Source organism: Heptranchias perlo, chromosome 4 (genome assembly GCF_035084215.1).
Source record: "Heptranchias perlo isolate sHepPer1 chromosome 4, sHepPer1.hap1, whole genome shotgun sequence".
In the NCBI taxonomy this organism is placed as follows: Eukaryota; Metazoa; Chordata; class Chondrichthyes; order Hexanchiformes; family Hexanchidae; genus Heptranchias; species Heptranchias perlo.
In genome coordinates this window covers 38,449,792-38,474,855 of record NC_090328.1, presented here as the reverse complement: position 1 = coordinate 38,474,855, position 25,064 = coordinate 38,449,792, and the positions used below count along the sequence as shown (strand labels likewise).

Sequence of the window (25,064 nt, the reverse complement as noted above, 5' to 3'; positions counted from 1 at the left end):
CCAGTGTTTTCTACAGAGGAGTAGGGGTGTTTACAAAGATATTCTAAGCAGAGCAGGTCAGAGGCTGGGTATTCTGTGGCAAGTGACTCACCTACCAAAGCCTTTCCACCATCTACAAGGCACAAGTCAGGAGTGTGATGGAATACTCTCCACTTGCCTGGATGAGTGCAGCTCCAACAGCACTCAAGAAGCTCGACACCATCCAGGACAAAGCAGCCCGCTTGATTGGCACCCCATCCACCACCTTAAACATTCACTCCCATCACCTCTGGCGCACCGTGGCTGAAGTGTGTACCATCCACAGGATGCACTGCAGCAACTCGCCAAGGCTTCTTCGACAGCACCTCCCAAACCTGCGACCTCTATCACCTGGAAGGACAAGGCCAGCAGGCACATGGGAACAACACCATCTGCACGTTCCCGTCCAAGTCACACACCATCCCGACTTGAAAATATATCGCCGTTCCTTCATCGTCGCTGGGTCAAAATTCTGGAACTCCCTACCTAACAGCACTGTGGGAGAACCTTCACCATACGGACTGCAGTGGTTCAAGAAGACGGCTCACCACCACCTTCTCAAGGGCATTTAAGGATGGGCAATAAATGCTGGCCTTGCCAGCGACGCCCACATCCCATGAACGAATTTTAAAAATATATTTTTTGACATATAGGGCTGAATTATGGCCCTTTGGAAACATGGCAGTACAGGATTTCTGTCAGTGCATTTGATCTCACTGGCACCTGACTACATTTTCTTAGGAGAGCCTAAATAAATATGTAGGGCAGGTTAAAGGCAGAAATCCTATTGATGAGTGGGAGAGAAATCTGTTTTAGCTGCAGCAGTTTAAAGGCTATTGCTTTTTAAAGCCTAGACAGCATTGCAAGTCTTAAGGAGGTAGAGACATAACAAGAGCACAGTGAAGCAAGAATAGCAGATGGTGGAGAAGCATCAGGGGTGTCTGTTGTGGTTAAGGCCCCAAGATTCTCGGAAGCTTCCGTTGGAGGTGGTGTTGGCAGAGACAAGGGCAAGAAGAGCAAAACTATTTGGAACCCAAGACAGGAAGCCCCTCAAAAAGGTGGAGCCAGCAGTCAGTGCCACATCAACCATCCAACAAATGGCAATATGGTGGCAGAAAGATTTTAATGACCAGGTTGACCACGATAAATGAAAGCATGAGTACCAGTGCACATCCTGAAATAATGCTGGAAACATGACTAACCTCTACAATATCCATATTCACGGAAATGAAGTGATGAATGAGACAGTTGTTGATAATTTCCTGCTGAGTCTCATGTACTGCTTACTGAAAATGGGCTGTCTTATGTCTATTTCTCCTAGGAGCCCTCATCATGATGAGGGGATTGATGCCCTCCACCTTCTTCCTCTTCGTCTTTTGCAGCTAGATAGTTCAATCTTTTCATAACTGCAAAATTACGCAGCAAGCCATTTCAGATATCCTTGCTGGTCTGTACTGTACAGCTCCCCCAGACCTATTCAGTAACAGGATATCAAAATGTTGGTCTGTTCAATACTGATGCGAATATAACTCAAGTTTTCATTGAACCTGTTGTCACTGTTGGTTCCCAAATAACGCAGCCATGGTTGAAATGGGCAACCTGGTTTCCAAGCAACCATCCTAACACATTGCTTTGGCTGAACAATATCAGTATCTTTGAATGTTGGAGAACAAAAAAATGATGGCAGCTTCCAGGGTAGTGTGCATTCACATGTAGAATGATAGGGAGGCATCAGTCACTACCTTCACAGTCAAAGAATGAAAACCCTGCTAATGAAATTTAGCATATCTTCAGTCGGGGCCTTAAATGCCACATGGATGACATCAGTGACACCCTGTACTTGGAGAAATCCTGCCATTTGATAAAATTCCAGTGCTCTGATAGGTCCATGGGGAAAGATATGAAATCTATGGCCCATCTGGAAAGGGCATCCATCACCTTTTTAATGTTTATTGATTTATGGCTCCCTGGAAACATATGGTGGCATAACAATTTAGAGCTGTTTTTTTCCTTTACAGTCACTGACAAGGCTGTGCTCCTGATTGAAAGAGGCTTCAGGTCTAGTGCCAACAGCTGGCATAACTCATTGACCTTTTCTAGAGGAAACAGCAATCTTCTCACACATTCTTTGGGGGAAAACAAATCTATCTATGACCACTAAAGCAAATACAAAATACTGCGGATGCAGGAAGTCTGAAATAAAAACAGAAAATGCTAGAAACACTCAGCAGGTCAGGTAGCATCTGTGGAGAGAGAAATAGAGTTAATGTTTCAGGTTGATGACCGTTATCAGAACTACAGACCTCCTTGGTCCCTGGCATAGGTTACCAACGTTTTGAGTGGTGTCTGTGTGCATGATGCCAGATTCTCAGGAATTCTCTCCTCTCATCAGCCTCTTCCTCAAAGCATAGGGATAATGGAATTCCAAGTGGGAATTTCATTTTTTCAGAAGGTTATTCTGACTTAATTCTTTGTAAAATTAGCAGCTACCTTTTAAAACCTGATATCTCAGTATTGCAGTGTAATGGAAGTCACTTCCAATTTTCAAAGTTTGTAGGAACTTCATTTTCACTGACCTCTGGCCATCACCATCTTTCCTGCCTCTGGGACATCATACTGGTGCCAACAGTGCCCTTTTTATACAGGTGGTGCTTTCTGGGGGTGGGAACTCGGCGGAAATCCAGGGAAATAGCAGGGACGAGTAAGCCTTTCCCCTCCATCTTCATCTACATGCAGTGGAGCGGGCTCAGGATAGGCAAACCTTGGCTATGGCACGATCAGCAGAGGATAATTGGAGCAGCCATTTTTTGGGATGCCAGATCAACAGAATACTGATGCCCCATTTTCCATTCCAGGCTGCCTCTATACTGCCTGAAATTGGGCAGATTGCACCAGAAAGTTCCAGGCCATAATGTTGATATGCTGCTGTAGCAGTTGTAGTGTTCCTGGTATATATACATAAGGGTTTAGCTTAAGCATTAACAACCGTGCTCTAGTCACAGTATTGTAGGCACTTGACAGCATGGCAATATCTCTACTACATTGAGTTTTAATAGTATATTACACTGAGCTTTAATATTCTCTCCCTGGGTGATGCAGACTTTGAGAAGTTTGGATGTTGCTGAACTTTCTTGAGTAATCCTAGTCTACAGGTTTTTAAACCATCTGTGCCATCGCTTCTACCCAGAATAATTACTGAGACATGAAGACATATATTTGTAACTAGAGAGTGTGGTGCTATAATAAGTGCATGGGTAATGTCATGGTCAAGCCTTCTGCTGAGTTGTAATTAAGGAGGAGTTGACTTTCAAAAATAATTATGCCCTTTAAACTTGCAGTAACTTTGATTTGCTTTGAAATTCATTCTTAATGCCTAGATCCACCTGCTGATGCTTTGCGGCATCATCTTAAGTTTGAAGAGGATCTTGTGGGTGGACTAGCATTGAGGACTCCTCCAAGGTCTTAAAAAAAAATTAAAGCAAAAACTACAACTGCTAACATCAGACAAACGTTGTGAATTATATTTTCAGATTCAAAAAGGGCAATTTTAACCCTGCCTGCTTGGTGGAAACCGGGCAGATGGTTAAAACTAGTCTTGGACTTGCCTGCCGACGTTCCCCACTGATCTCGCAGGCAACGATTTTAACCTGCACGATCCTTCTTTAAATATGCAGATCGGGCTCCGATGATACGACTGTTATCAGGGTATGACTGTTATTTTAAGCATGGGCCTGAGCAGGGAAGTGGTTGTGTCCTTCTCGCCAGGCCAACCTAGCGGGAAGAGGAGTCGGGGCCAGAAGATACTCAAAAAGGTAAGTCTTTACATTTTTTTTTTACTTTCCTTGCACGGCCAGGAGGAACGGGAGTGCTCCTCCGAGCCCTATAAAGAAAGTTTAGGGCATTAATGCGATGCAGGAACGTATTTGCAAACAGATTACACAGGGAACATAGGAACAGAAGTAGGCCATTTAGCCCCATTCAATGACATTATGGCTGATCTGTCACCTTACTCCATTACCCATCTTAGCCCCATATCCCTTAATAGTTTTGGTTAACAAAAATCTATCAACCTCAGATTTAAAATTAACAATTGAGCTACCATCAACTGCCGTTTGCGGAAGAGAGTTCCAAACTTCTACCACCCTTTGCATGTAGAAGTGTTTCCTAACTTCAATCCTGAAAGTCCTGGCTCTAATTTTTAGGCTATGTCCCCTAGTCCTAGACTTACCTGCCAGCGGAAATAGTTTCTCTCTATCTACCCTATCAGTTCCCCATAATATCTTGAAAACTTCGATCAAATCACCCTTAATTTTCTAAATTCCAGGGAATACAACTCTAGTTTGTTAATCTCTCCTCGTAATTTAACCCTTGGAGTCCAGGTATCATTCTAGTAAGTCTACGCTGCACTCCCTCCAAGGCTAATATATCCCTCCTGATGTGCGGTGCACAGAACTGAACACAAAACTCCAGTTGTGGTCTAACCAGAGCTTTGTATAGCTGTACCATAACTTCTACCCCCTTGTATTCTAGTCCTCTAGATATAAAGGCCAGCATTCCATTAGCCTTTTTGATTTATTTTCTGTACCTGACCATGACATTTTAATGATCTATGTACATGGACCTCTAAGCCTCTTTGGACCTCCGCTGTTTTGAGCTTTTCACGATTTAGGAAGTACTGTAATTGATCCTTTTTGGGTCCAAAGTGAATGACCTCGCACTTGCTTACATTGAAATCCATTTGCCACAGTTTTACCCATTCACTTAATCGCTTTATGTTTCCATCTACACTGCTTACAATGCTGCCTATCTTTGTGTTATTGGAAAACTTGGATATGTGGTTCTCTATCCCATCATCTAAGTCATTAATACAGTGAATAGTTGAGGCCCCAACACACATCCCTGTGGGACACCGCTAGTCACATCCTGCCAACTTGAGTACCTGCCCATTATCCCTACACTCTGTCTCCTATCGCTCAGCCAATTTCCTAACCAATAAATTGCTCTCATTTCCATGAGCTTCAACTTTAGCTAACAGTCTCTTATGAGGGATTTTCTCGAATGCCTTCTGGAAGTCCATATAAATAACATCCATAGACATTCCCCTGTCCACTACTTTAGTCACCTCTTCAAAAAATTAATTCAAGTTCGTCAGGTATGACCTACCCTTTACAAATGGTTCTCTCTGATCAGCTGAAAAGTTTCAAGGTCTTCAGTCACTCTATCCTTAATTATAGACTCTGGTAATTTCCAGACAACAGATGTTAGGCTAACTGGTCTATAATTCCCTGCTTTTCCTCTCTCACCTTTCTTAATTAGTAGAGTGACATGTGCAATTTTCCAATCTAAAAGGGATAAAGGAGTCTGGAAAAAGATCCTGAATGAGAGCACACAATGGAATTTGTGATGAAGGGATTTGGAATAGGATTGGCAAAAATAGTTTGGAGGACGAATGCATGGAATGCATTTGAGACATTTTCCTAGAACAATATGTCGTGGAACCGACTAGGGAATAGATTATTTTTGGTCTTGTCTTGTGTAATGAGACAGAGTTAATTATTAATCTCATAGTAAGGGATCCTCTGGGGAAGAGTGATCACAATATTATAGAATTTCACATTGAGTTCGAGAGTGACGTACTTAAGTCCGAAACTAGAGTCTTAAACTTAAACAAAGCCAATTACATAGGTATGAGGGGTGAGTTGGCTAAGGTAGATTGGGAAATTAGATTAAAAGATGTGATAGTAGATAAGCAATGACGAACACGTAAAGAAATATTTCATAATTCTCAACGAAAATATATTCCATTGAGAAATAAAAACTCCATGGGAAAAGTGATCCATCCGTGGCTAACTAAAGAAGTTAAGGCTAGTATTAGATTAAAAGAAGAGGCTTACAATGTTACGAAGAAGAGTAGTAAGCCTGAGGATTGGGAGAGTTTTAGAAACTAGCAAAGGATAACCAAAAAATTGATATGATGTGGAGATGCCGGTGATGGCCTGGGGTTGACAAATGTAAGGAATCTTACAACACCAGGTTATAGTCCAACTGTTTTATTTAAAAATCACAAGCTTTCGGAGGCTTTCTCCTTCGTCAGGTGAGCGAGTGACTCGCTCACCTGACGAAGGAGAAAGCCTCCGATAGCTTGTGATTTTTAAATAAAACAGTTGGACTATAACTTGGTGTTGTAAGATTCCTTACAAAAAATTGATAGAGGGAGAAAATAGAATATGAGAGTAAACTAGCAAGAAATATAAAAACTGATTGTAAGAGCTTTTACAAATATGTGAAAAGGAAGAGAGTAGTGTAAGGAAATGTGGATCCCTTAGAGGCTGAGATGGGCAAAATTATAATGGGGATTAGGGAAATGGCAGATGTGTTAAACAAATATTTTGTATCTGTCTTCACAGAAGAAGACACAAAAAGCATACCAGAAATAGTGGGGAACCAAGGATCTAATGAAATTGAAGAACTTCAAGTAATTAATATCCATAGAGAAAATGTACTGGAGAAACTAATGGGACTAAAAGCCGATAAATCCCCTGGATGTGACGGCCTACATCCTAGGGTTCTAAAGGAGGTGGCTGCTGAGATAGTGGATGCATTAGTTGTGATCTTCCAAGGGGAGTGGTTGCATTGGATCAAATGGTTTATATAATATGGGTGAGCTATGTGTCAGATCTTTTCAGTGCAGTGTAATGGCAATCACAATACTGTGTATATATATTTGTGCGAAGTAAATCAGATGGGAAATAAATTCAGTCATTTTTTTCCTTCAAATTTTCTCCCATTCGTTTTCCTGAAGCCTAACGTCCATTCTTCATGTGATATTGTCCTTGGCCCCACGCATTTTCTAGTAGGAATTACTGATTAGCAATCAGAAGCAGGAGTCCTGGATGATCTTTTTTTGCCATTTTCTCTTTCCCATCCCTCTATACCTTCCAGCCCAGGGACACTTAGATGGGTTCTAGCAGCCTGCTTCAACACCCTAGCTAAAATCAGTTAACTGAAGATGGGCCAGAGATCAAAAGTAGATCCTTGTTGATTTATAGTGTTCTGCACCGCATGAGGCAGTGTATTTACCCACTGGGACAGCTGCTCAGTGATAGTGAATAACTTCTCCTTGTTACCAGATAGGAGTTTGGGTTAGTGGAGAGTGAGATAACACGTTCTGTATTACCTGCCAACTTATACTACCAGGCAATTGGCCTCATTAGCATTGGCAGGCAATTGATTAGACGGTTAATTGCTGACATAAATACAGACTGTCGACTATGCACAAAGGTAATCTTGATCCCTTTTTCAAGAAAAAGTAAATGGATATTTAAACATGTGCAGGCTTTCCTTTTATCTGGGCCATATGTTTGTTTAATTTATTTACTTGCGTGATCCCAGTTAAATTTGTAAACCTTAGACAGGGAGCATCATGAAGTCTCGTATAATATGACTTTTTTTTTTATTCGTTCATTGGATGTGGACGTCGCTGGCGAGGCCAGCATTTATTGGCCATCCTTAATTGACCTTGAGAAGGTGGTGGTGAGCCGCCTTCTTGAACCGCTGCAGTCCGTATGGTGAAGGTTCTCCCACAGTGCTGTTAGGAAGGGAGTTCCAGGATTTTGACCCAGCGACTATGAAGGAACAGCGATATATTTCCAAATCGGGATGGTGTGTGACTTGGAGGGGAACATGCAGGTGGTGTTGTTCCCATGTGTCTGCTGCTCTTGTCCTTCTAGTTGAATGAAGTGTGATCAATGCCACGTGTTGTGTAAATTATATCCAGTAGTCCTATACAAGTGCATTTGTCCCATATGTCCTGATAATGTTATCAAGTAGAAGTCAGTGCACAATATTTCATGGTAATGACATTGTTCATGGTGTAATATACCGTGTATGTCTAGAACATCTATTTTTGCTCTTCAACTGAGTTTAGTTCAAATTGAGCATTTTTATTAGAATGTCAGCTTTTTTAGAATGTGGGCTTGGATGAGTTGGTAACACCCTCCCTCTGAGTCAGAAGGTTGTGGTTCAAGCCGTAGTCAGTACTTCAGCACATAATCTAAACTGGCACTTGAGTGCAGTTCTGAGGGAGTGCTGTGTTGTCAGGGATGCCACTCTTCTGAGTCATTAAACTGAGGCCCACCTGCTTGTTCGCTAAAGATCCTATACAGGAGGAGCAAGAAGTTCCTTGGTGTCCTTGTTAACATTATGCCTTCAAACAGTTCCAAAAAAAAATTAACTGGTCATTCATCTTATTAGCACAAATGGGTAGGGGTGGAGTATTAACTATACAACGGGTGGAAGCAATGTTGGTTTCAGGCAGCCATTCAATGGAACTAAGGGAGATTTGAACTACAGTAAGTCTAGTGACTTAGATTGGAAAAGTCAAAATAGGATTCATTGAGTCCTTTGGTATGAGATGGAACAAAAAATCAACAGCAGGAATAAATTTGTGATTAATTAGTCATGTCATAAATATTTTTCTCCATATCTTATTCCTTCTAGTTGATCTGTGTGCAAATATCTGAAAATAATAACTCCCTCACTCCTCCATCACCATCAAGCCAGACGACCGACTGGTTCAATGAGGAATGTAGCAGTACTGAGTGGATGATCCTTCTCCGCCTCCTCCTGAGGTCCCCACTATCACAGATGCCAATCTTGAGCCAATTCTATTTAGTCCATGTGACATCAGGGAATGTAGCCTTTGTGTTATCAGACTGCTTGTCTGACAACTAGTCCTGGATGAACTGAAATTTCTTTCAATTAAATATTGGGAAGACTGAAGCCATTGGCCCCAATTTTAAAGAGAGGGCAGGTGCGGTGAAATCATCGGACCTGATCTGCATATTTAAAGAAGGACCCCACTGCTTTCCTGCAAGTGTCAGGTTAAGATTGGGACACGACGGGAAGGCAGCGAAATCCATGCTTTTGTTACCTCCAGACTCGACTATTCCAATGCTCTCCTGGCCGGCCTCCCATCTTCCACCCTCCATAAACTTGAGCTCATCCAAAACTCTGCTGCCCGTATCCTAACTTACACCAAGTCCCATTCACTCATCACACCTGTGCTCGCAAACCTATATTGGCTCTGGATTCACCAACGCCTCGATTTTAAAATTCTTATCCTCGTGTTCAAATCCCTCCATGGCCTCATCCCTCCCTATCTCTGGAACCTCCTCCAATCCTACAACTCTCAAAACTCTGCGTTCCTCTAATTCTAACCTTCTGTGCATCCTCCACTTCCTTCACCCCACCATTGGCAGCCATGAACTTCAGCCGTCTAGATTCTAACCTCTGGAGTTTCTTCCCTAAACCTCTCCACCTCTCTCTCCTCCTTTTAAGATGCTCCTTAAAACCTCTTGACATTTTACTGCATTAAAGGCGCTATTTAAATGCAAGCTTGTTGTAGATTAAGGGAATCAAGCGAGATGGGGATTGGGCGGGAAACTGGAGTTGAGGTAGATCAGCCATGATCTTATTGAATGGCAGAGCAGGCTCAAGGGGCCATATGGCCTACTCCTACTCCCCTATTTCTTATGTTCTTAAGAGCATGCCAGGAGCAGCAACAGGCGTACCCGAAAATGAGAAGCCAACCTGGTGAAGCTACAACATAGAACAACATGCATGCTAATGAACAAAAGCAGCATGCTATAGACAGAGCTAACTGATCCCACAACCAACAGATCAGGCCAAAGCTCTGCAGCCAGCCATGAATGGTGGTGGACAATTAAGCAACTAATGGGAGGAGGAGGCTCCATCAACATCCCCATCCTCAACGGTAACGGAGCCCAGTATGTGAGTGAAAAATACAACGCTGAAGCATTTGCAACCATCTTCAGGCAGAAGTGCCGAGTGGATGATCCTTCTCGGCCTCCTCATGAGGTTCCCACTATCACAGATGCCAGTCTTCAGCCAATTCGATTCAATCCACGTGACATCAAGAAACAGCTGAATGCACTGGACACAGCAAAGGCTACGAGCCCCGACAACATCCCGGCCGTAATGCTGAAGACCTGTGCTCCAGAACTAGCTGCGCTCCTATCCAAGTTGTTCCAGTACAGCTACAATACTGGCATCTACCTGGCAATGTGGAAAATTGCCCAGGTATTTCCTGTCCACACAAAGGAATTCAAGTCCAACCCAGCCAATTACCACACTATCAGCCTACTCCCAATCATTAACAAAGTGATGAAAGAAGTCGCCAACAGTGCTATCAAGTGACACTTACTCACCAATCACCTGCTCACCGATGCTCAGTTTGAGTTCCACCAGGACCACTAGGCTCCAGGCCTTATTATAGCCTTGGTCCAGACATGGACACAAAATGATTCCAGAGGTGAGATGAGTGACTGCCCTTGACATTTGACCGAATGTGGCACCAAAGACCCCTAGTAAACCTGAAGTCACTGGGGATCAGGGGGAAAACTCTCCTGTGGCTGGAGTCATACCTGGCACAAAGGAAGATGGTGCTGGTTGTTGGAGGCCAATTATTTCAGCCCTAGGATATCATTGCAGGAATTTCTCAGGGCAACATCTGGCCCAACTATCTTCAGCTGCTTAATTAATGACCTTCCCTCCATCAAAAGGTCAGAAGTGGGGCTGTTTGCTGATTACTGCTTAGTGTTCAGCTCCATTCGCAATTCCTCAGATAATGAAGAAGTCCATGCCTGCATGCAGCAAGACATGGACAACATTCAGGCTTGGGCTGATAAGCAGCAAGAACAATTCAAACACCACACAAGTGCTAGGCAATGACCATCTCCAACAAGAGGAAGCCTAACCACCTCCCCATGGCATTAACATCACTGAAATCCCCACCATCAACATCCTGGGGAGGGTCACCATTGACCAGAATCTCAACTGGACCAGCTACATAAGTGCTGTGGCTACTGGAGCAGGTCAGAGGTTGCTGACTCCCCAAAGCCTCTCCACCATACAAGGTGCAAGTCAGGAGTGTGATGAAATACTCTCCACTTGCCTCAATGGGTGCAGCTGCAACAACACTCAATGTCAACACTATCCAGGACAAAGCAGTCCACTTGATGGGTCCTTCTTCCTCTGGTATAAACATCCACCCTCTTAACCAGCAGCATACCGTGACTGTAGTATGTACTATCTACAGGATGCACTGCAGAAACTCTCCAAGGCTTCTTCTGCAGTACCTTCTAAACACGCGACCTCCACCACCTAGACGAACAAGGGCAACAGGTGCATGGGAATGAGTTGAAATTCATTTAACTGGGTCAAAATCCTGGAACTCCCTACCTAACACCATTGTGGGAGTACCTTTGCCACACGGATTGCAGCGGTTCAAGAAGAAGGTCCATCACCACCTTCTCGAGGGCAACTAGGGATAGCCAATAAATACTTGCCTTGCCTGTGACACCCACTTCCTGAGAATGATTTTTTTTAAAAATTGAACTTGCAAGAATCTCTGGCCTTGAATGGTAGTTATTGGTTCTGTGGGCCTGGGCCATTGCTGGTGTCTGTTGTGTTGCTAAACCCAGCTTAACTTGGAACTCTTGAAACTATATGCCATGGTTGAAAACCTGAGATATCTTCACAAGACAGATTACAAGTTGTTTTGAGAAGATGTAATTATAGAATTTAACATGTTTGTACATTATGAGGCATAATGGAATCTCCATGAGGTTAAAAGAAATATAGGATTGACATCCCTGGAGTACCCTACCTAATGGCTCAGCTGACAATTGATGCAACTAGTCACAGTTGAACCCTGATGACATTTTTATACATAATAGTCACATCACAGGAACTATTTGAACAGGTTTCTCGTACTGTAAGCCACTAAGTGAATTCTAAATTGAACTGAACTGTGGGAGAAGTACCAGAATCAGGATTCTATTTCATAACACTCTTGATCCTCTGTGTATTTTAGTTGAAATTTCAAAAAAGTGCATCATTTTATATTCCTCTTAGATTTTGTGGATTTTTGGATGCTAAATAAAGAATGGGAGGAAATATGTGGAGCAAATAATTATTTCCACACACCATGCATAAGCTGAAAAAACTGGTCCAAAATTGCTATTGCACATCTCAAAGGATGAATACCATTTAAATTTGAGCTTTAAATAAATTGAGGAATTATTTTTAGTATAGATGTAATCTTCAGGGAATCTCTTCAGTGTTTGACTTGTTTTCCTTTATATGCTGGATTTTGCTTGCTTGGTGAATATGCACAGGCATAAATTTAGTAATTCCTTGAGGTGTCAAGCTATTCTGGAGTACTGTGTTGTGAAGGCAATTTTCCTAACAGCTAAGCTTGAGGAGCTCTGAAAAAGGCATAATGCTTATACACTTGAGTGTTGCAGTGGCTGTAGGACTTAATGGGTACTCATATTGCCTTGAGGAGTTCTGTCAATGCTGACAAAAATAAAGATGGGTCCACTGAACTTTGTCCAGTGTGACTGAACTGAGATTAATGACCACCCAATTGTCTGGTACAGGGCAGGAAGCTGATGACATAGTTTGCCTTATGTCACCACTTTGCTCAGGCTGTTCCTTTTTTCTTCCAGTCATTTGTGAATTAAGCTATCAGACAAAAAAGTAGATGTTCTTCTCAGAGGATTAGACCCCATGAGATAAGGTGGTTGTGTGTCATCTGTTGCATGTCTATATTTGAAATAGTGTATATATACGGACCACGAGCTCCTCTTTCAAGAATATGGTATAGCTCGCATACATAGTTAGTGTTGCTGTTCTGTGGGTCCAGTAGTCACTGTAAATAAAACAGCTGTATGCTATAATTATCATTCTTATTAAAATCACCAATGTCATGAATCTACAATCAGTAACTTGCCAAATAAAAATATGCAAGTTTAAAAAAAACAAGTAGTACAACACCTGTCTCATAGGGGGCTTTCATTTCACAGGTGGACAGGTCTGAGTTAAGTGCAAATGCTCTTTCCTGCGCACTATAGCCTGACCCCGTTTCCTGAGCAGCGTGCGAACTGTGGTGGATATTATGTTTACCACCCTGCCTGTCACTTCAGATGACTTGAAAGAAAATGCGACAGGTTGGATTGGAAATAAATTAACAGATTTAACACTTGATGGTATACCCATGAGGAGTGAATGTGTTTTAAAAAAGGACACAGCTGGTTTAATTTCATATATAGCTTTAATTCAAACTTTGAGTACGTAATTCTTTTAATAGAAAAAAATAGACTAGATGAATCTTGTTGCCTTGCTGGGTTTAGTGAGTAGTTGCTTTATAATGTTTTCAAACAGATATTTGTTACCAATGAGGAAGAGAATAAGTTCTTGAGGTGTTGCTGCAATAAGATAAGGCCACTCCTACTTGTAAATCTATACTTCAGTTACAGTCTTTAACTATTCAGACCGTTTTAAGAGACTTATTTTGTGTAACCTAATTCATGCTAGAACTAGAAAGGTAATTGTTATAGTTTGTGTGTGACAAAATATGTAACTTAAATTTTGCAAAGGGCATTCAGTAGTGAAAGGGTAAGTAAATATCATAAAAATAAAGTCCCCGAATTTACTCGGCAATTTTTTGTGTTTCTAGCGTAAAATCAGCGTGTCGGCAGTTTTGTGGGTGGATCCGGGAGCGGGATCCTAGGATGCCACCCTGTACGAGCTGAATTGTAGTTTCCCAGCCCAAAATGAGACTCACTGATGCTGCTGGAAGCCGCTTACCATGTATTAAAATGAATAGTGTTAGTGAGTCCCGTGACATGTACTCCCTTTGCGCCAAGAGTCATTTTGACCAAAATTAAAACGTACCTGTTGCCAATATCCGATATATTTTGGAGTCTGCAGCTGGAGGGATTCAAGAGGGATCGCTGGAGTCACAGAAGAGCTTGTAAACCATTTTTTTTGCCTTGCACCTGGATTAAACTGGATTTGCTCCTGACAGCCTGAAGGCCTCTGTGAGTGTTATGAAAACTCCCCCCGCCCCGGCCCACAGTAAGAGGCTCTAAGTACCGTGTATGGGATTTCCAATGGGCATTCCCTTGCAATTATAATGATGGTGGAGAAGCAGGAGCAGTGCAGGAAGGAGGAAAAGAGAGTGAGGCAGCATTTGAAGAGACCATGCTCTACAAGATATTACCCTCCCTGTCCTAAAGAATTTACAGGTCACATGTGTCCAATATCCTACTGTGAGAGTGAGGAACTCTGTGTTAGAGGACGCTTCACTAAAGAGGCTACAGGGGAGCAGTGACAGCAAATAGATGAAGACCTGTGTCCACAATCATCTGCCTGTTGCTGTGAAAGTGATTACCATGCTAAACTTTTATGTCATAGGCTTATTTGAAGCAACCACGGGGAATCCGAAGCAGGTGCCTCAACCAGGGTGCTTATTGAGAGGACTATCAGGGTCTTAAAGGGGCACATTTTTTGCCTTGAAAGACTAGGAACAACTTTTCAATACACTCGAGTGTGTCTCCTGCATAGTTGTAGCTTGCTGTGCACTGCATAACATCCAAAAAGGTCTGGACATGGAGATTCCTAGGCAGGTGGCCCTAGCTGCTTTGGAGGCAGAAAAGCATGGAGTAGAGCACCAGGAGGATTGTCATTCAGAAGACTCCTCACTGGCAACTCTAGGGACATCAGAACTCAAGTTATCAATGAAGTGTTCTCATCAAGTGAATGTGTGTTGTTCTCATCAACTAAGTGTTCTCGTCTCAAAGAAGAGGTACTAGAAAGGCTGGCTGTACTTAAAGTAGATAAGTCATCCGGTCCAGATGGAATGCATCCAAGGTTGCTGAGGGAAGTAAGGGTGGAAATAGTGGAGGTACTGGCCACAATCTTCCAAACATCCTTAGATACGGGGGTGGTGCCAGAGGACTGGAGAATTGCAAATGTTACACCCTTGTTCAAAAAAGGGTGTAAAGATAAACCCAGCAACTACAGGCCAGTCAGTTTAACCTCACTGGTGGGGAAACTTTTAGAAGCAATAACCCGGGACAGAATTAACAATCACTTGGACTAGTGTGGATTGATTAGGGAAAGCCAGCACAGATGTTAAAGGCAAATCGTCTTTAACTAACTTAATAGAGTTTTTTGATGAGGTAACAGACAGGGTAGATGAGAGCAATGCAGCTGATGTGGTGTATATGGACTTTGCAGTAAGTGAATGTGGCATCCATTTTGCAAATAGCAAGATTCCACAAACGGAACTGAGATGAATGACCACACCAGTTAATCTGTTTTTGGCAATGATTGAGGAAGGAATGTTGGCCAGGATATCAGGAGATAGTGCTTAATCAATTAGGTTTATTCTTTAAATAATCCAATGAGAACTTTAGTGTGTATCTTTAAAAAAAACAGGAACAGACAGATTGATCCTCAGTTGAATGGCACTTTCAGTTAGCTTTAGCTTGCATGGTCAAGTTCTGCAATGGGGCTTGAACCTGTAACCTTCTGACTTGAAGGTGGGTGTGCTATCAACTAAGCAAAGCTGATGCATAGGGATATAAGATTGGAGCAGAGTTGCAGAAGTAGGTTGGCTCAAAGTCATGGAAGGATTGAAAATTAGGACCAGGATTTTGAAATCAGTTAGCTGGTACAGATTGTTGTGGTGGAGTTCTGAGTTGGCATTTTTATAGGATAGAGCTGGAGAGGCTATCAAAACAGGCATTGGAAGAGTTGAACTTGCAGGTTACAAAGGTATGGATAACAGTTTCAGAATTGTTGGGGATGACATGGGTAATATTGCAGAGTTCATAGTGGGCATTCTTAGTTATGGACCAGATGTGGGGTTGAACAGGACAGGGAGTATTTCACCTCAGTTGATGAGGAGGGTTCATACAGATAAATGGCAAAACTGCCACACTACCTGTACATTTGTTCCCTGCTAGTAAAACTACCACATGCTAAACAGCAGGAGAGTGAAAACCAACATTTGCACTACCACCTTTTGAGGTTCTCTTGTGCTAAAAAGGGATTTTTTTTTTAGAAACAGTGATACAGTACTTCAGATATATCCTATGGATATAAGATATGTTGTATAAAACTGGTACGTTGGTATCTTATTAATCACTTGATTTTGTAATCAGTTTATTTTAGGACACCTTACTAAGACCTTATAAAATGCAGTAACTACTACTGGAATAATTGTTTAATCTGTATGTATGTTGCAACTAGTGTGGTAGAAATAACATTCATCATATTTGGTATCTAGATCTTTATGTACAGATCCAAGTTAAACATTCTGTATTCATATAGCAATACCCTTAAATGTATATGAAACTCAGTCATGTTTGTAGCTGACACTTATTACTCCTGGAGCAGCAGCCTTTTAGTTGAAAATTTGCCTTTGTGTAAAATAAACACAACCTCTTTCTGCTCCGAATAGAAGCATCAACCAAGTCGTGTGGAGGGGATGCATTTTTTGTTGTTCTCTGGGCAAAGCCATTGCTCTACATAACCTTAGAAATGCCTAATTGAGCTTTGAAAATTAATGTCAAACTCTAGCTTCTTCTTGCCCCCTACATACACAAACATTAATGCAATTTTTAACTAACTGATATTATTTCTAATGCAACATGATGTTAAGCTACGATAATTTGTTAGATTGCGATGTTTACAAATAACGTCGGGGTAGAAATTGCTCAGAGCGGCGAACCAACACTGCTCATCGCTCCATAGATTTATACTAACCCACAAAATTTGTCTGTTCTTTGGGCACTTCCTCAAATAGGAAGAGGAGAAGAGCCCAGCGTCAGTTCAAGCGAATCTAGGACCCTGGGAGAAGTGAGAGGATAGATCTCTCCCCTCGACCAATTAGATCGCAGCATTTTTGACAAGCTGCAAAACTGTCTCTTCAGGCTTCGAAGGTTAAGCAGGAAGTGAAAGGTAGAACATTAAAAACAATGTAAAAACGGTTATCGACAGCAAAAAATGGTAATAAATAATTGAATAGTGACAGAAAGGAAAAGTAAAAAATATTATATTTTTAATTTAAAATTTTTTTTAATGGCCAAAATCTATTAAAATAAGGGATAATATGAGACTCCACATTTTTAAAAGTTCATTTTTAGTTGTTGGCCATCATTAAGATTTACCGTGCTGTTAAAACTTAATTTAGACCTGGGATTTTTTAGTGTGCCTGTTTTGTGGCGTAATTAGTTACTTTCAAGCCGGGCAGTTGGTGCTTTTTCAATGATTTCTCTGATTGCAGCGTGCAATGTCTCTTTAATTGAAAACTGTTATGTTGCCACGAACCACGAGGAGCGAGTTCCAGATTTCTGCATTTCACAGCGCATGTGCGAACGTTGGAACTTGCTCCTCCATTTCGCCACTAACAACGGAGAGTGCTGTTGAGCTCTCCGTTATTTGGCGAGCGATTTCTGCCTCAATATTATTGATTTTGCAATGCAAATTCATGAGACTCTAATTGCAGGGAACTAGAAATTGCAGGACCAAGGTCAATGTCATTTTGCAAACATTATGTGTAGGAGTGCTCAATTCATTACAGAATGAGGTTAGGCCGGATTTTGCTCTGAACGGTAAACAAACGGCGTACGGCGTCCGCCGCTCGTTAGACTTGGACTTGCTCATAGACTTTCCACGGGCTTTTGCATGGCAGGTTCCTCTTATCGGGCCCTCAGTCCAGCGTAGCACCCTCTCCTGGGCATCTGGGGCCTGTGTGAAAGGGACAAGTTGCTGTATATCCCCTTAACCACCCAGAGTGAAGCAATAAACAACACAGACACAGCACCAGGAAGTGTAAGTTAGAATAGTGAATCCAATGTAAAATCAGTTACAGAAAGCGAAATAGAGAATAAGAAGAAATATTGAATTAAAAGACAAAAATAAAAGAGACAAAGAAAAAGTAAAAAAAAACAAAAATTTTAATTTTTTTAAATATCCAGCAACAATTAAAATGTGAATGAATGAGACTCCACACTTGTAAAAGTAAATTTTCAGTGCTAGTGATGTTGTTTGGAAGTCAATAAGACTTACCACACCGTTAAAAGTTTGCTTACACTTAAAAAAAACTTGACAATCTTTTTCTGGTGAGATTACCTCGTTTCCATCAGGGCAGTAGAGGAACTTCATGCTGTCGCAGTCATTTCAACGGTGAGTCAGCCGGTGAGATCTTCCCGTGAAGCTTCTGGAGGAGTAGGGCATCTGGCAGAGCAACTTCCGGATTTCCGTGTTTAACTGCGCATGTGTGGTCGTCGGAAGTTGCTGTCCGATTTACACTGAAATAACGGTGAGCACTGTTAGAGGCTCGCCATTATTTTAGGCTCGCCAGCAAAATCCGGCCCAAGATCTTTAACCAATGGCATTACAGATCGAATATCTTTTGTAACTCCAAACTTAACACTGAAGAGATTTTTTTCTTCAAATATTGCGTGTTTACCCTCTCTCTCTCTCTTACTCAGCCTTTTAAAAGGGAGAACGTGTAGCAATTCTACTATTTATCCATATCAACATGAAGTTAACTAGGTTTTTAGAGTGGCTTCACATTTATTATGGTTTGATTTGATGGAAAAAAGATACTATGTATAGTTCTGCCTTGACTGCCAAAAAATACTTTGCCTGAAATTCTGGCATTTTAATGCTTTCTTACATAATTTGGGGGCTTGGGAGAAGTGTAATGTACTACACTTTCACAGAAGATTTGCCCCTTAATGGATCTTAATGTCCATTTTGGAGTTCCACATTCATCCAGAGTTTAGACCCCAAGATGGTGATTACATTCCATTTGATGTCAGCAGCTGAGGTTTTACCATCATTGATAATGGAGCATACTGAGGTCTAAGTGACTTTTGCAGAATTCCATGACCCAAACTAGTTGAAAAAGGTAGCACAAGAATGGGAAGTAGCCATGAGGGCTGAAAGGGATGATTTTGTTTTTCTATTTTTAGTGGATGCTGTGGGATTGCATTATGGGTAGATCTTCATTGTTAATGTCGAACACTAAGGGTATGCTTCAAGCATTGTATTTGTGAAAAAATACTTCACAAAAGTAATTCTAAGAAAAAAGGCTTAAGTTAATGTTTTTAAAATAAGTGCTCACCACCTAGCAGCTGGTCTTTCAATCAGAACTGTTGTCCTGAAGCCATTTTCAAGATTATCCTGACATTTCTTTGCATGGTCTCAGCTCATGGTATCCTATGTTGTATTGAACACGAAAAAACATTTATCTTTTGGACCTGTATGAATTAGAATTTACTGTTGAAAAATCATTCCTTTGCAGCTTTGCAGTAAAACTGTATTCTGACTTATAAGCCCACAATGCTGCACTGATACTGGGTTTTGCACCTAGCATTACTTGACAGTTCTTTTAACGTTGCAACGGCTGACTACAACACCATGTGCAGGCGTAACTGGTACGGCAGGTACATGTGGGCACTTTTAAAATGGGAAAATGCTTTACGGGAAGCTGACATAGTGTTTTTCCATTCATTTTGGAATGGAATGTTATGATTCATCCACCAATTTTAGTACATAATAGATGATTTCCCTGCTGCATTTTTGCCTAATTGTCTTCTATACTTTTTTCCTGTTGTCACAGTTGTGTTTTATCAATTTGTCTTGATCTTTTTAAGTAACTCTTTTTGATCTGGTTCTTAACGCTTTATAGTGGCATTATCCCCTAATTCTTCATCTTTTTTACTTCTATTAACAGGGGAAGTATGTGAGCCCAACCCATGTGAGAACGGTGGCACCTGCATGACAGGGTTGGCAGATGAACCTTTTTCATGTGAGTGTCCCGATGGATTCACAAGTCCCAACTGTTCTAGTATTGTGGAGGTTGGTAAGTGCAAGCACAGACCATGGCAACACCTCTTTCCTGCATGCCTATCTCTTCTTTGAACTTCTAGAAGTCACAGGATGTTGACCTTTGTCATGTGACTGGCTGTCTACTATTACTTGTCTACCTGCTGTATTTCATGTTGCCTTGTCCTGTGTTGTCTGTATTTTTTAATGCTTGCGCTTGTTGGTATTTGTGCTATTTTACAGATTAGTCCCACAAGAGCAAATGTGAAACAATCTAATTGAAAAGTTTTAGTGTGTAAGAAGTTCCTTTTAAAGATAATCAGGTTTAGTGATAATGTAACCTATTTTGAAGTATTTTTCATAACATTACAGCTAACATTACATGGACCATGCTCTATTAAGAATGAAATGGGTTTTACGTGGAAGTTACTATAACTGTTCCACAATCTACACATCACCTTAGCTTATTTGTAAAACTAAACCTTGCAAGGAACGTCATTGTAATTACTTCAATCAAGTTAATATATGGTACAAATGGAGGGCACTGAAAATGCAATCTGTAACTCAGCACTCATGGTGCTGATCATAACTTGAGAGTTAAGTCAACACAATTATGCCATACAAATTATATTCCTATGTAATATACATAATATAATTTCCATTAAATATCTCATGGACGCAACATGATATAACTTTCTAAGTAATAGAATTGGTTTCCTTTGAAAATCTTTGAAAATAATGGCAAGACAAATATTTTCCTTTTTAAGATAACCTAAACAGTTGTCCATATTTATCACTTTTTTTCTACCAGAGAAGTACTCTTTCTCTGAAATATACATTGAAAATTGTTGCATGTGTGTGTTTGTGTGTTTACTGCTTGTACTTTTGTTCAAATTTTAACATTACCAAGAATCTCTGTGGCCGCTTGTGGCTTAAAACTAAAATTGTTGAGAATATTAGGAATAGTTAAGTCAAAGAGACTGAACATATCCAGACAATTTTACATTCAGATACAACTGGTTCCGCCAGGACCACTCAGCTCCAGACCTCATTACAGCCTTGGTCCAAACATGGACACAAGTGCTGAATTCTAGAGGTGAGGCGAAAGTGACTGCCCTTGACATCAAGACAGCATTCGACCGAGTATGGCGCCATGAAGCTCTAGTAAAATTGAAGTCAGTGCATACCCGGAAAAAAACTCTCCGGTAGCTGGAATCATACCTGGCACAAAGGAAGAGGGTTGTGATTGTCGTAGGCCCATCATCTCAGCCCCAGGACATGGCTGCAGGAGTTCCTCAGAACATCCTCTTAGTCCCAGCTATCTTCAGCTGCTTCATCAATGACCTTCCTTTCATTTTAAGTTCAGAAGTGAGGCTATTCGCTGATGATTGCAAAGTGTTCATCTGCATTCGTAATTCCTCAGATAATGAAATAGTCCATGCCCACATGCAATGAGACCTGGACAGCATCCAGGCTTGGGCTGGTAAGTGGCAAGAAACATTCACACCACACAAATGCTAGCCAATGACCATCTCCAACTAGAGAGAGCCTAACCGCCTCCCCTCGGCGTTATCATCACTGAGTCCCCCACCATCAACATCCTGGGGGTCACCATTGACCAGAAAATCAGCTGGACCAACCACATAAATGCCATGGTGACCAGAGCAGATCAGAGGCTAGGTATTCTGCGGCGACTGACTCACCTCCTGACTCCTCAATGTTTTCCACCACCTACAAGGCTCAAGCCAAGAGTGTGATGGAATACTCTTCACTTACCTAGGTGGGTGCAGCTCCAACAACACTCAAGAAGCTTGACAGCATCCAGGACAAAGCAGTCTGCTTGATCGGCACCTCGTCCACTAGCCTAAAAATATATCCCCTTCACTACCAGCATACCGTGGATGCATTGTGCACTATCTACAGGATGTTCTGCAGTGAGTTTGACCAAGCCTTCTTCAGCAGCACTTCCCAAACCCACATCCTCCACCACCTAGAAGGACAGCAGGTGCATGGAACACCATCTCCTCCAAATCATACACCATCCTGACTTGGACATTTATCGCTACCATTTCTTCATAGTCGCTGTGTCAAAATCCTGAAATTTTCAACCTAACAACATTGTGGAAGCATCTTCACTAGGCAGACTGCAGTGGTTCAAGAAGGTTCACCACCACTTTCTCAGAGAAACTATGGATGGCAATAAATTCTGGCCTTGCCAGCGACACCCACATCCTCAGAATGAATTTTTAAAAATTGAACTTGCAAGAATCTCTGGCTTTGAATGGTAGTTATTGAATCAAAGACTTGCATACACTTAGCTTTCAGCTAAAGCCTTGTTAGGGATATCTCGGACACAAAGGACAAAAGCACAGATTGATTTTTTTTTAAAGTTATTTCTCCTCTGGCTTTGTTCCAGGTTCAGTGACAAAATACAAATGGAGACTGTCTGAACTACAATTTTGATTGGGATTTTTTTTAAAACTTGCTAACATACATTCAGTAGTTGGTAGAATCGATGTTATTATGCAAATTTTATTTATAGGGTGTTCTTATTCTTAATCCTTTTGAATTGCTATTCTAAGAAATACTGCTCAATACTTGGGTTTGGTAGCATGATCAACATGAATATTGAGAACTGAAGAAACCACCATCATTTCAACAAAATCTGACTCAAGCCATTTTTTCATGTTCTTCATCTGGATGCTGAAGGTTATATGCATACTTCATGTCTTAGCCTAGTTAATGTTTTTAATGAGTTAATGGAATGTATCTAAATAGTTTTCTCATGGTAAAAACTTTGCTTTGAAGCCAGCTTTGGACGTGGAATAATTAGATGATGTTTAAAAGCGTATGGGAGATAAGACAGACAATTCATTTTAATTTTAGAAATTTTGCATGTCTTTCAGTTGCTATTGGTGTATTTTTGTTAGATAATATTTTTTTCTGATATTCTTTTTTTTTAATACCTTTCCTACCCCATTCCCACCATCTATCATTTCCAAGCCAATTTCAGCCTGCTCTCCGACATGACAAGATGCTGGAGGGTGACTATTATCCCCTTTTTAGTTACACTCCTCCTTCTCCCTCCCCTTCTATTTAACAAAACAGAGTTATTTTAATAAAATTATCGATTTTGCTGATCCTAATGTCTGTTACATGGTACAATTTTAGTCCAGGCCAAGTTGGAAACACACACTAGAATTACTCATCCAGTGGTCACAGCCCATATTAAAACTTCCAGATTTTTGGGGTTTATTTTTTTCCTGAATTTGCATTAAACAATTTGGTGAAATTGGGTGTGGCAAATATGTTCCTTTTTTAGATCAAAAATAAAGCAAACTGTTTGGCAGAAAACTTCAAATTTGATCATCAAAACAACTTTGGAGGGAACAATGACAATATTGTGCAGTGAAACAATTTCAAAGAAAAAATACAATATACTTAAGCAATGTGCAAGTAAATGATACTTCAAGAAAATAAGTTCTATCACATGGATCTCTAAGCAGTATCTTCTGTGAATGACTTATTTTTGAATGTTCTTTTCTGGAATTATGACCCATTGGAATTACAAATGAGCTAGTAAACAAAGAAGTTAGCAAATTCACTAATTTCAATTTTTTGTCCTAGTTTCAACAAGTCATGGCCATTATTATTATTCAGAAAACAAGCTGCATGACATTACGAAGCTTGGAAAGAACGAAAGTGAAGATGTAGTAAATCAGGAAGTTAGGTGACACCAAATTTTGAAAGCTAGAAGATTGGAGGAGGAAGGAATGACTAAAGGAGTTAAGGAGTTCCACCATTCTGAGGTCCCAGAATGGGAAACTATGTAATAAGTTCTGTTTTCAAAACAGTTATGAAGAAAACAACAACAACTTGCACTTATCTAGCGCCGTTAACATCGTAAAACGTCCCAAGGGGCTTCACAGGAGCGTTATCAAACAAAATTTGACATTGAGCCACATAATGAGGTATTAGGACAGGCGAGGTAGGTTTTAAGGAGTGTCTTTAAGGAGTGTCTTAAAGGAGGAAAGATAAGCGGAGAGGTTTAGGAAGGGAATTCCAGAGCTTAGGGCTGAGGCAACTGAAGGCATGACCGCCAATAGTGGAGCGATTTAAAATCGGGGATGCACAAGAGGCAAGAATTGGAGAAGCGCAGAGATCTTGGAGGGTTGTAGAGCTGGAGGAGGTTACAGAGCTAGGGAGGGGCAAGGAGATGGAGGGATTTTTTTTATTCGTTCATGGGATGTGGGTGTCGCCAGCAAGGCCAGCATTTATTGCCCATTCCGAATTGCCCTTGAGAAGGTGGTGGTGAGCCGCCGCCTTGAACCGCTGCAGTCAGTGTGGTGAAGGTTCTCCCACAGTGATGTTAGGTAGGGAGTTTCAGGATTTTGACCCAACGACGATGAAGGAACGGCGATATATTTCCAAATCGGGATGGTGTGTGACTTGGAGGGGAACATGCAGGTGGTGTTCCCATGTGCCTGCTGCCCTTGTCCTTCTAGGTGGTAGAGGTCGCGGGTTTGGGAGGTGATGTCGAAGAAGCCTTGGCGAGTTGTTGCAGTGCATCCTGTAGATGGTACACACTGCAGCCAAGGTGTGCCGGTGGTGAAGGGAGTGAATGTTTAGGGTGGTGGATGGGGTGCCAGTCAAGCGGGCTGCTTTGTCCTGGATGGTGTCGAGCTTCTTGAGTGTTATTGGAGCTGCACTCATCCAGGCAAGTGGAGAGTATTCCATCACACTCCTGACTTGTGCCTTGTAGATGGTGGAAAGGCTTTGGGGAGTCAGGAAGTGAGTCACTCACCACAGAATACCCAGCCTCTGACCTGCTTTTGTAGCCACAGTATTTGTGTGGCTGATCCAGTTAAGTTTCTGGTCAATGGTGACCCCCCAGGAGGTTGATGGTGAGGAATTCGGCGATGGTAATCCCGTTGACTGTCAAGGGGGAGTGGTTAGATTCTCTCTTGTTGGAGATGGTCATTGCCTGGCACTTGTCTGGCGCGCATGTTACTTGCCACTTATCAGCCCAAGCTTGGATGTTGTCCAGGTCTTGCTGCATGCGGGCACGGACTGCTTCATTATCTGAGGGGTTGCAAATGGAACTGAACACTGTGCAATCATCAGCAAACATCGCCATTTCTGACCTTATGATGGAGGGAAGGTCATTGATGAAGCAGCTGAAGATGGTTGGACCAAGGACGCTGCCCTGAGGAACCCGTACACCAGTGTCCTGGGGCTGAGATGATTGGCCTCTTAACAACCACTACCATCTTCCTCTGTGCTAGGTATGACTCCAGCCACTGGAGAGTTTTCCCCCTGATTCCCATTGACGT

At 41.6% G+C, this 25,064-nt stretch overlaps 1 protein-coding gene across 1 annotated transcript in view; it reads left to right on the top strand.

The window, feature by feature from the left end:
- LOC137320472 (EGF-like repeat and discoidin I-like domain-containing protein 3) overlaps positions 1-25,064 on the top strand; it is a 204,626-nt gene that overhangs the window by 20,390 nt on the left and 159,172 nt on the right. The window contains exon 2 of the mRNA XM_067982171.1: positions 19,640-19,768. Within this exon, the coding sequence (XP_067838272.1) occupies positions 19,640-19,768 (129 nt within the window). The remainder of the gene's footprint in view (positions 1-19,639; positions 19,769-25,064) is intronic.